The sequence below is a fragment of the Heptranchias perlo genome, chromosome 23, assembly GCF_035084215.1.
Source record: "Heptranchias perlo isolate sHepPer1 chromosome 23, sHepPer1.hap1, whole genome shotgun sequence".
Lineage (NCBI taxonomy): Eukaryota > Metazoa > Chordata > Chondrichthyes > Hexanchiformes > Hexanchidae > Heptranchias > Heptranchias perlo.
The window spans coordinates 7,048,175-7,060,415 of NC_090347.1; the positions used below are offsets into that span (position 1 = coordinate 7,048,175).

Genomic DNA, 12,241 nt, shown 5'->3' on the forward strand with positions numbered 1-12,241 from the left:
CATTTTTTTTTAATCCGAAAGGCCAGTGAACTTTTCACCCAGGACAGACACACACACATTATATATATAGTATTTATATTATATATATATAGGTGCACGCATTTCCGTGGGGGGAAAATTCGGAAAGAAACCTTTCCACAAGTCAGACTCCCACTTCCTGCTTGGAGCACACTGCATCCATTGGGAAAAAAAGAATTAACATGTGCGGAACTTTGTATTTAAAGGCTTTCCTTTGCGGAATTTGTTGCTTTATTTTTTTTTCTGGAAGAGCCCTTTTCATTCGGCGTTGCCGTGGGTGCGATGTTACGAGCCCGCTGATTGGCTCTGGGCTGCTGCCGCCAATCTCCAACCTCCCCCCCCCCCCTCCCAAACTAATAAAACACTGGGGAATGAAGTGGCCCAAATCTCTCTTTGATAATATTTATTATTTTTTTGTGTGGGGGCTCAAATTTCGAAGGCGATCGATGGACATATTCTACTTTCTGCCCCGTCCAATGGTCGCCTCCGGTTGGAAACAAAAAGTAACCAATATAAAAACACAACAGCCTCTCGCGTTTGTTGCAAGAAGACAAGTTTCCGTTTCTTTTGGACGTTCAGTTTTAATACAAAGTTTTTTTTAAAAAAAAGTGCTGCTAATAATTCAGACTGCACCAAGATTGAATTGTAAACGATCACAAAATAAAATCGTTGCATTTTAAAATTTTTTTTGCAAGTTGCAGCGATGCATTTTATTTCATAAAGTGCGCAATAAAATATTGCATGCTTCATTTTTTCTTGCATTTTATTAGATCTAGTAATATATATATATATATATCGGTAATATTTTATTATGTTATAGGATGTTTGCCCTGTGTGAGTGGGATTTGTCTGCATCGTTGCTCGTGCGGGTTCTGGGAGCCGGCGCGCGGAGGGAGGGGGGTGGTCACGTGACCAGTTGACTGGTTGACAAAAATGGCGGCGATCCCCGAATACAACATGGATGCCGGAAGATTGGAGTGAACCAGGAGGCGAAAGGGGGGGGGAAGGAAAAATAATAATAATAATAAGAGTGCGCGAAGCTCGGCGCCTCACTCCCGGCGGCTGCGGAGGGAGGAGGGGGAGTCTTTTTGTAAAATCCCCCCCCAAAATTTTTTTCGGAGGGGTGAGAGTTGGGGGGGGGGGAGGGTTCACGTTGAGGAGGGAGGGGGGGAATTAAAGGAAGAAAAGGAGGGAGGGAGGGAAGAAAAGAAGAAGGAGGAGGGAGGGGGGGGGTGGAAGTGAGGCGGACCGGGGGGGGGGGGAGGGGTTTGCGGATTAAAGTAGAAAAAGAGGGGGGAAAAAAAAACATGAGAGGGAGGAGAGGTAGGCCGCCCAAGACGCTCGATGCTTCGCCGGCGGCGGGAGGAGGTGGTAGTGGGGGACCGGCAGGGAGTCTGAGGTACCGGGCCGGGAGAGGCAGAGGAGCGGACAGGCGAGTGAATCACGTCGAAGCGGGCGGTAGAGGGAGCAGGCACCCGAGAGGTGGTAAACCAGGCACCCGGGGCAGGGCCCGAGCCACGGCGGCGCATCAGCAACAACAACAGCAGCAGCAGCAGCACGGCGTCGGGGGCGGCAGGTCCCGCAGGCTGGCCGTCAACAAAGTGATCTATGACGACCACGAGAGCGAGGAGGAAGACGAAAGCCTGGTGTCGGACGAAGACGAGGACGAGGACGACGACGAAGAGGACGAGCGGGAGGAGGAGAACGAGCAGGATTCGGATTATCACCAGGCCACCGAGGAGGAGGAAGAGGAGGACGATGCTAGTTATTGCACAGAGAGCAGCTTCAGGAGTCACAGCACTTACAACAGTACTCCAGGTAATATCATTCACAAGACAGTGCATTTAAAAATGGCAGATTTTTTTTTTCCATTTTTAAAATTATTTGATTAAAAGCTGCAGGCCATATTTGGTTGTATTGTTTGGAAGTAACACTTGTCAGGTAATTGCACATGCAAAGCTCATCAAACTCCTTTGTAACCATGCATGCAACAGTTGCCATTAAGTGACGTTTTAAAAAAAAGTGTGGCTTAAGTTTTTGTTGGAAAATTGAATCGACCTAAACTGTCACGATGATCTGAAGTTGCATTAGTTTGATCATGGAGAGTAGTTTGTGGTAGTACTGTTGAATGGCTGGGATGTGCCCAAAGTTCACCTGCTGCATAAGTTGGGGGGAGTGGAGGAAAAGAATCTCAGTGACAATCTTGACAGTCCAGGTGCAAATTGTTTTTGACATCTGGGAATTAACTTTTTAACCTGATAATAGGATATGTATTTTTTCACATTGACAGATTTTATTTTTAAATGAAGCTCATGTTTGTTTGGTCACAGTTGTTTCATTTGTTAAAATTAAAGGAATAAAGAAAAAACTGACTGCTGGAAATTTGAAATAAACCCTGAAAATTCATAACAGCTCAGGAGCTTGGTGATAGCCATTTAATTTTATCTGGAAAGAAACAAATTAATGTTTTGTCAGAACAGTTTTGATGGAGATTTTTTATAAATACATAAAGAGCAAGAGGATAACCAAGGAAAGAGTAGGGCCCATTAGGTTACCTTTTTGGTCTCTATGTGTGGAATTGGAAGATGTGGGTATGGTTCTTTAAAGAATACTTTGCATCTGTCGTCACAAAAGAGAGGGACGATGTAGACATTAAAGTTGAAGAGGAGTGTGAAATATTGGATGGGATAAACATAGTGAGAGAGGAACTATTAAGGGATTAGCATCTTTGAAAGTAGATACATTTCATCCGGGCCTGGCAATTTATCCCAGGCTGTTAAGAGAAGCAAGGGAGGAAATAGTAGAGGCTTTGACCATCATTTTCCAATCCTCCCTTGCTACAGGTGTGGTGCTGGAGGACTGCAAATGTTGTACTGTTGTTTAAAAAGGGAGAAAAGGATACTAATAACAGGGTAGTTAGCCTAACCTCGGTGGTGGGCAAATTATTGGAAACAATTGAGGGATAATATTCTTCATTTAGGAAGGCACGGATTAATCAAGGAGAGCCAGCATGGATTTGATAAGGGAAGGTCGTGTATTACTCATTTGATTGAATTTTTTGAGGCGGTGACAAGGAGGGCCGATGACGGCAGCGCGTTTGATGTAGTGTATGTGGATTTTAGCGAGGTTTTTGATAAGGTCCCACATGGCAGACTGGTCAGAAAAGTAAAAGCCCATGGGATCCAAGGGAAAGTGGCAGGAAGCGAAGGGTGTTTTTGTGACTGGAAGGCTGTTTCCAGTGGTGGTCTGCAGGGCTCGATACTAGGACCCTTGCTTGTTGTGGTATATATCAATGATTTTGACTTAAATGTAGGGGGCATGATTAAGAAGTTTGCAGATGATACAAAAGTTGACCTCGTAGTTGATAGTAAGGCAGAAAGCTGTGGACTGCAGAAAGATATCATTGGACTGGTCAGGTTGGCAGAAAAGTGGCAAATGGAATTCAATCCAGAGAGGTGTTTGGTAATGCATTTAGGGAAGTCAAACAAGGCAAGGAAATGCACAATGAATGGTAGGCTACAGAGAAGTGTCGAGGTACAGAGGGACCTTGGCGTGCATGTCCACAGATCCCTGAAGGTAGTAGGACAGGTGGATAAGGTGGTAAAGAAGACATATGGGATACATTCCTTTATTAGCCGAGGCATAGAATATAAGAGCAGGGAGGTTATGCTGGAACTGTATAAAACACTAGTTAGGCCACAGCTAGAGTACTGTGTACAGTTCTGGTCACCATATTACAGAGCTTTGGTGAGACCTCACCTGGATTACTGTGTACAGTTTTGGTCTCCTTATCTAAGGAAGGATATACTCTCCTTAGAGGTGGTGCAATGAAGGTTCACTAGATTGATTCCTGGGATGAGAGGGTTGTCCTAATGAGGAGGGGTTGAGTAGAATGGGCCTATATTCTCTGGAGTTTAGAAGAATGAGAGGTGATCTCATTGAAACATTTAAGATCCTGAGGGGGTTTGACAGGGTAGATGCTGAGAGGTTGTTTCCCCTGGCTGGAGAGTCTAGAACGAGATGGCATAGTCGCAGGATAAGGGGTTGGCCATTTTAAGATTGAGATGAGGAGGGATGTCTTCACTCAGAAGGTTGTGAATTTTTAGAATTCTCTACCCCAGAGGGCCGTGGATGCTGAGTCGTTGAATATATTCATGGCTGCGATCGATAGATTTTTTTTTTGGACTCTTAGGGGAATCAAGGGATATGGGGATCAGGCAGGAAAGTGGAGTTGAGGTTGAAGATCAGCCATGATCTTATTGAATGGCGGAGCAGGATCGAGGAGCCATATGGCTACTCCTGCTCCTATTTCTTTATGTTCTTATTACAGGAACGATGTGATTGCACGAGAGAGGGTACATAGGAGATTTATGAGGATGTTGTCAGGTCTGGAGAATTTTAACTGAGGAAAATTGGATAGGCTGGGGTTGTTTTCTTTGGAACCGAGGAGGCTGACAGGAGATTTAATTGAGGTGTATAAAATTATGAGGCGCCTAGATAGAGTAGATTGGAAGGACCTATTTCCCTTAGCAGAGAGGTCAATAACAATGGGGAATAATTTAAAGTAATTGGTAGGAGGATTCGAGGGGAGTTGAGAATTTTTTTTCACCCAGAGGATGGTGTGGGTCTTGAACTCACTGCCTGAAAGGGTGGTATAGGCAGAATGCCTCATCGCATTTAAAGAGTCCTTCAGAAATGCACTTGAAGTGCCATAACCTACAAGGCTAGGGACCAAGAGCTGGAAAGTGGGATTAGGCTGGCAGACACCATGGGCCAAATGGCCTCCTTCTGTGCTGTAAATTTATATGATTCTCCAGTTGAAACGTGAACCTGTGTTTTCTCTTTTCATATAAAATACAGGGGGCAATATTTGGATTCTAATACCATTTCATGCTTTACAACATTTCATAATTTAAAAAAGTGTGATTTATTAAATTGTTCAGAGGTTTGGATAGTCATGCACTTGGAAAAAGAATTGACTTTGTACAAGATTTTTCTATTGCATTTAATTGTCAGGATTAGATGTTCAGATTATCTGTAAATTTAATTCCAAAGGCAATTTTATTTTCAAATATCTTGCATCACATATGTTAATCCTGCAGAGTTTATACACATTTTTTGGAAAAGATAGTAAATTAATTCTGATTCTTAAAGTGAAAGTTAAGGTACATTTTCTAAGAATTTGAAGTTACCTTTAGTATAGTGAAACTTGCAAATGGTAGACTGCAACTTTTCAGAGTACAAACTTATGATTTATGAAGCAACCTTGTATTCTCAATAATGTGGAAGGTGAGTAGGGCCAACTTCTTTTGAGAGTCACATTGACTCCAGCCATAATTTTAGGTCACAGTATGTTTTCACTTTTCTCATGAACTGCAATAACTTATGGACGTAATGGTTGGTTGAAAGGTTAATTTTGGCACTCCCTACAGTTTTTAGTACAGCAAAGATATTTTGATTATGGAGATCAAATCCTCTTGGTAATATTCTAATTTTGTTACTTTTTTTTTGGCTTGGGTAGTTTTACTATCTTCCTGCATATAAATACCACTTTGTGATTCTGGTTCTTGCCAACACCTAGGTGCCTCTGGCTTCAGCTGTGTTGACTTTTTTTTGCCATGTTCCATATGCCTCTTCAGGCCAAACCAGATGGTGTACAACCTTGGTACTATATTTGACCCTGTGTTAACATTCCTCCCCCACATCAGGTCAGTTACCAAGACACTGGATTCCACCTCCCAGAGCATTGCCTGACTGCCCACAGTGCCCTCTCCATGCTGCTGAAACCCAAATCTATGCTATCATCGCCTCAAGAATAGCTTCTTTAATGCTATCCTCCTTGGCATGCCCTGCTTCACAAACTTCAGTTAATTCAGAACTCAGCCCGAGACTTCTCTTGTACAGAATTGTGCATACCCATCACCATTGCTTACACTGTCACATTGACTTCAAATCCCACCACGGGCTCTCCACCTAAAATAATTTTCTCCTGCTATATGTCCCAGTTTTAACTTATATTCCTTCGACATTTCATTTCCGTACTCCTTCTGATCCACCGTCACTAGCTGTTCTTTAGTCATGATATCCCTACCCTTTGGAACTCTCTCAGAAACCTTGCTCCCTTTCTCCCTTCCTTCAAAAGCCTATCTCCATCTGTACTTCCGTCCTGCTGTCTTTCCTCTTCACCTCCTGTTCAGTGACATCATCGTCCTCTTGTAAAGCACTGAATTTTTCAAAGGGAGGTTTGCAATAAAAATGCAGTCTCTAGTATAGTTATGATTTCAAATTTCTTTAAAATGACATTCATCTTATTACTTCTAATTAGATTGTTGGTTATTTGTGCCTGGAAGCAACTACTGATCAGTTATTTCTCTTATTTTCTGCCCACCTATGGAGGTGGCAGAAGAGTTTAAATGACTTTTTGGAAAATGTTTAGGTTAATAACTGTTAGTCTAGACTGTTACCGGCCATTAATGCTATTCGTGCAGTGACTTAAGTAACAAGTGATTGCAAACTGTTGGCTTGTTTAACAGACTTGTTACACTTCTGGTGTGTTTATGAATTGACAAGAGTTTATTAATATCAAGTATAGTTGTTATTTTTAAAAAATCTTTATTGTGGCATAGCTAAGCAACATGCTCACAAGTCAACTGCTCAGTTACTTTGGTCTTGCAAGGGGGTGTGTACCTGACTTTTTAAAAAAAAAGTTGGATTGTGGCATAGTTAAAAATGACAAAATGTGAGTTCTCAACCAGTATTTCCCAACACAGTAACTTCTGCTTGTAGCTGAAAAAGTGAGGGTGGATGAAGTGGGAAGAGAATTGGAGGGCACAAGATTGTGCTCTTGTGCACCTCATTGCTGGGGACAATTGTTTGACATTGACTTCTTTGTGGAATGGTGATTTGATGGGTGGGGGATTAGAATTACAAGACTTTAGAAAAATGTGAAAATGGGGTGGAGGGGAATAAGGAAACTGCACCCATAACTTGCCAATCATCATTTTTATGTCGTAAGTCAACTTCATCTTGGTTATTGTAACAAAATCCATGGCAGTGCTGCTAAGATTAGGTTACCTAAATTCATTTTTCTCTGCTAGATAAGGAACAAATTTGTGGATTGATCAGTGTTTTTACAATAGCCAGAGACAAGTTTTTAAAGCAACTAGTTTTAATTTTGCAGAATTCAAATTTTCGTTCTCCAGGATTCTTGTTCTCGGACCAGAATACGCAGCTAACTGTGAAGTCCTGATTTTCAAATTCACTAATCAGGCAGTATAATTGCAGGGAAAGTATGGCTTTTTATTTTGCCAATCATGGTCTCCATATTATAGAAAGGATTATAGATGCATTGGAGAGGGTGCCAACAAAGATTCACAAGGATGATACCAGAATTGAGAAGATATACTTATCGGGAAAGACTGAACAGATTGGGGTTCTTTTATCTAGAAAAGAGAAGGCTGAGGGGTGACTTGATTTGAGATCTTGAAGATAACCAAAGGATTTGATAGGGTAGATGTAGAGAAAATGTTTCCACTTACGGGGGAGTCCAAAACTAGAGGTCATAAATATAAAATAGTTGGTAATAAATCCAATAGGAAATTCAGGAGAAACTTCTTTACCCAGAGATTGGTAAGAATGTGGCATGTGCTACCATCAGGAGTAGTTGAGGCAAATAGCATAGATGCATTTAAGGGGAAACTAGATAAGCACATGAGGAGAAAAAGGAATAGAAGGGTATGCTGATGGGGTTTGATCAAGTAGGAAGTGAGGAGGCTTGTGGGAGCATGAATGCCAGTGAAGACCAGTTGGGCCCAATGGCCTGTTGCTGTGCTGTAGTTTCGATGTAACAATCCAGATCACCATCTTAGTATTTTGCCCCAGTTCCTTTTTTTGCTTCATATTTCTTTTAAACTAGATTTAAACTGGCAACTGATCTGCCAGCTTTGCTATGGCAATCCTAAGTGGAAATTTTGACTTCTTATGTACAGAAGCAGGATCTTGGACCATTACCCCATATTGCTAATAGACTTGGAATTAGCACAGGTCCGCTATAAGCATACACTAGTTATATATGACTTCAAAAACAAAGGAAATTTTGACACTGTTCATTGAGTAAATGTTTACAGATATGGGCAGGAATAGTTCTAGGTGGTGTATGTAAGCTCCATCAATGACATTTCCGTTCAGCAGCTGTACCTTGTACTAATACCTCATGCCTTTATGTGAACCTTGTATCACTGATATGAGTCTGCAAGTGGCCTGTAATATTTAATGTTGTGCTCACTGATCGGAGTTGATTTTTGGGTTATTATTTTAGAAATTTCACTTTTGATTATGCTCTGTAGATCTGTTTTTTTTTCAACACTGGGGAGGGAGTGGAATACAGGTAAGTAATCCAAACGAAGAGTTCAGGTGATGCCATAATTTGTTATCTGAACCCTGAGACTGGTGTGCTGCCTTGTCACTGACTCCTCTGCATCCAATGTAATGGTGTATTTTTGTTTTTTCTCGTATTTCCGTTTCCCTACATTACAACAGTGACTCCACTTCAAAAAGCACTTCACTGGCTGAAAAGTGCTTTGGGACATAACTACGGTCATGAAAGGTGATATATAAATGCAAGTTTTTTTTTCCTTGATCCCACTGTGCCAAGCACTGTACTTAGCTTGACAACCTGTACCAGGGCTAAATCTGAATATTTGCTGTGTGGGCATATCCGGCAGCCAGTTTGCACAGAGCAAACAAGATAAACGACCAGTTATTCTGTTGTGGTAATGCTAGTTAAGGAATAAATGTTGGCAAGGGCACCAGGAGAACTCCCTACTCTTTGAATAGTGCCATACGATTTTTTACACAAGCCTGAACAGATGGAGCTTGAGATCTGAAAGATGGTACCTCTGACAATGGAGGGCTTCCTCAGTACTGCACTGAAGGGTCTGTCCAAATTATGTGCTCGAGTCCTAGAATGGGACTTGAACCCATGACCTTCTGATTGAGGTTAAAGGGCCACCAAGTTGTTTGTGGAGGCTCATGGGTGTTCTTTTACTCCAGCACAATTTGATGCTCCTGCTTTTGAGAGCAATATATAGAGATGAGTTTTTAAGCAGCTGAATTATGCCATCTGTATACTGCCAGGCTAACTGTGTATGTGACATTTTTGCCAGTTACCCAAAAGTGGAGAAGACATCTACCTGCCCTTTGAGTGCTGCCATTTTCAGTGTGAACAAAGCAAGGGAACTAACCTGTCTGAATCTATTTCCAAGCAATATGAAGGCAGTGCAATTATGCCCATGTCACTATACCAAACCAGAAGGTAGCATGGATGCCAGAGCAACAATGGATTGAGGATTTGCTGTCCTGATTATTTGGTTGAGGGTGTGACTTTTTAAAACGCAGTTTTTGCACCATTTGGAGCTGGATAGGCAGGTGGCCCGCTCTCAGGCTTCTGCTTGTAATTATTGGAAACCAGTCAGTTGTACTTGTACAAGAACAAACTCTGTTTGTTCCCTTAGCTTTGGGAGGGGAGGGGAGGAGGAGGAGGAGGAGGAAAAAAAAGAGTGGTTCATAACGTAAATAAAATAATAACTGGATTACAGTAGCAAATTTAAAATCTTGAACACATCCAACACACATTACTTGTTTAACAGACCATTTTTGTATTATTGCCGCATTGTGCTTTTTCATCCAGCTTATTGGCACCAGGAAAGAACAGTACTGATGAGTGGATGCTAAATGCTATATAGCACCTTTTCATGACCTCAAAATGTCCTAAAGCGGTTTACAGTCAATGAAGCACTTTTGAAGTGTAGTTACTGTTGCAGTGTAGGGACATGCAACAGCTAATTTGCTCACAAGGTCCCGCAAACTTTAATGAGATAAACGACCAGATAATCTATTTTAATGATGTTGGTTGAGGGAGAAGTATTGGCCAGGACACTAGGAGAATTCCCCTGCTCCTCTTCGAATAGGGATGGGATCTTTTGCATCCACTCGAGAGGGCAGACGAGGCCTCTGTTTAACAACTCATCCAGAAGGCAACACTTCGGCAGTACTACATTGAAGTGTTAGTCTAAATTATGTGTTCAAGTGTCTGGAGTGGGTCTTGAACCCACAATGTTCTGACTCAGGTGGGAGTGCTACCACGGAGCCATGACTGGTACCTGCTTGTCAGAAGTTATGCTTTCTTAATGCTCCTAAAGAGTAGGTGAGAATTACAGATGGCGAAGCAAGGCATAGTATTCACTTCCTTATTTTGCTACTGACAAATTGTGTGGTTAATTTTTAAAAATATACGGAATTGTTGAATTTAATAATTTAAGCCTGAAAACCTGTGCAGGTAAAATCTGTCAATTGTTTACAAACTGGAAATCTTTGATGCAAATGTACCCCATCTTCCTGATCTAAGGTGATCAATCAGGAGTTTAAAAAGTTACCTTCATGTGTCATGGTTTCTATCCAGAATATTATGCTAGTTATATTTCTGTGATTAATCTTGGTTAAGCATGTACTGGATGCACTTTGCTGGCTCAAGGCTCACTTGGGGAAAGGAGATGGATAATGTGCTGTTTACTTCTTTTGTCCCCCCTATTTAATATACTCACTGTCAGAGAGGCAAGGCTAAAAGGATGGTCCCTTCACCATGCTGTAGCCACTGCAATTAGACACTATAGCAGTCTGGAATAACTTTTGATCTTTTGTTTTGCCTTCACTGTAAGGGAAGAATGTATTATCCTCAAGAATTAGTCTTGACAACAACAGCAACTTGCATTTATATAGCGCCTTTTAATATATTAAAATGTCCCAAGGTGCTTCACAGGAGCGATTTGACATCACGTCACATGGAGATATTAGGACAGGTAACCAAAAGCTTGGTCAAAGAGGTAGGTTTTAAGGAGTGTCTTAAAGGAGGAGAGAGAAGCAGAGAGGTTTAGGGAGGGAATTCAAGAGTTAAGGGCCTAGGCAATTGAAGGTAAGGCCACCAATGGTGGAGTGATGAAAATCGGGGATGTGCAAGGGGCCAGGTGAGATCAGGGGCTCGCTGTGTGTGGAACATGTTAGGACTACTTCAGTAAGTTATCTTCATGGTGTAAAATTTAATGAAAGGGGTGTGACTTGTTGGTAACACATTTCAGTATAAAAATGTTAGTAGAAAAACTGGAAGCATATAGATGTATTTGGATACCATACCTTGCTTGAGGGCAGAGAACATTGGCATATTAAAGTGCTGCATTATGTGGTTGGAAATAGTTTCCTTTTTGGCATTTTTTTCTTGGTGCATGGTGAGTTCTTTCTATCAACTGGGAAGGCACAGTTTTGGAGCAAAGGCGACTTCCCATAGTGGCAGAGAATTTTGAGAGGGAGTTGTTAATGCAGCTTTGCTGCTGTGTATATCGTAGCTGGTTCCAGAGTGGTATTGATGCCAAGGAGTTGGTCATGCTGTTTGTTTGTGAAGTGATGCATAACTCGATAGGGACTTAAACGGAAGGGTACCACAGGATTTAATATAAGTTATAGCCTAGTTGGAAAGATACTTTAGTGTATATATTAAGCAGATACAAATTATTGTAAAATAAGTATGTACTTGCATTTAAAGTGTGATTTTTGATTTTAAAAACCAGGATCTAATTAATAATGACAATATATTTCTACTTTGTGACCAGTAAGTGGTCCGAAAGCTTGTGAATTTAAAATAAAATTGCTGGACTATAACTAGGTATAGTAGTCAGATGGGGGGTAAAGGTACTTCTCTATTACTGGTGCCATCAACTTTCAAACTGCAGGTCTCATGCAGATGATGGTACTCGCCAGTGAAAATCACATGCCCTACCTTGTTCCAGCGGCAGTGCAGACCCACTTTTTAGCGGATTGCCGAATCTGTCACCAGAACTACCTCCTTGGATCGTATTGGTCTGCAGAAATTTGCTGGCAGATTCAAATGTAAAAACAGGAGATTGGCGCAGACAATTTGTTTCAGCTTCACTCACCCAGGATACAGACTGCATCAAGCCACAGTGTTTAGGTACCTTAAACAATAATGACCTTCAACCTCCAAAAAGAAAGCATTTAGTACTACACCAGTGTAAATGCTTTCCCTTCTGACGTTTTGCATTCTGTGAGAGTTTGATGATTCATGATATCATAGTATGTTACAGCACAGGAGGAGGCCATTTGGCCCATCGTGCCTCTGCCGGCTCTTTGAAAGAGCTATCCAATTAGCCCCACT

At 41.6% G+C, this 12,241-nt stretch overlaps 1 protein-coding gene across 12 annotated transcripts in view; it reads left to right on the forward strand.

Annotated features, from left to right (window-relative positions):
• Positions 1-1,298: 1,298 nt before the first annotated feature.
• bptf (bromodomain PHD finger transcription factor) overlaps positions 1,299-12,241 on the forward strand; it is a 130,085-nt gene continuing 119,142 nt past the window's right edge. For 7 of the 12 annotated variants that reach the window (XM_068003900.1, XM_068003901.1, XM_068003904.1 and 4 more), the window contains exon 1: positions 1,300-1,836. In XM_068003900.1, coding sequence (XP_067860001.1) covers positions 1,326-1,836 — 511 coding nt within the window. In that variant the 5' untranslated portion in view covers positions 1,300-1,325. Of the gene's footprint in view, positions 1,837-12,241 lie in introns of all 12 variants that reach the window. The other 5 variants (XM_068003911.1, XM_068003902.1, XM_068003903.1 and 2 more) reach the window with 1 other exon arrangement.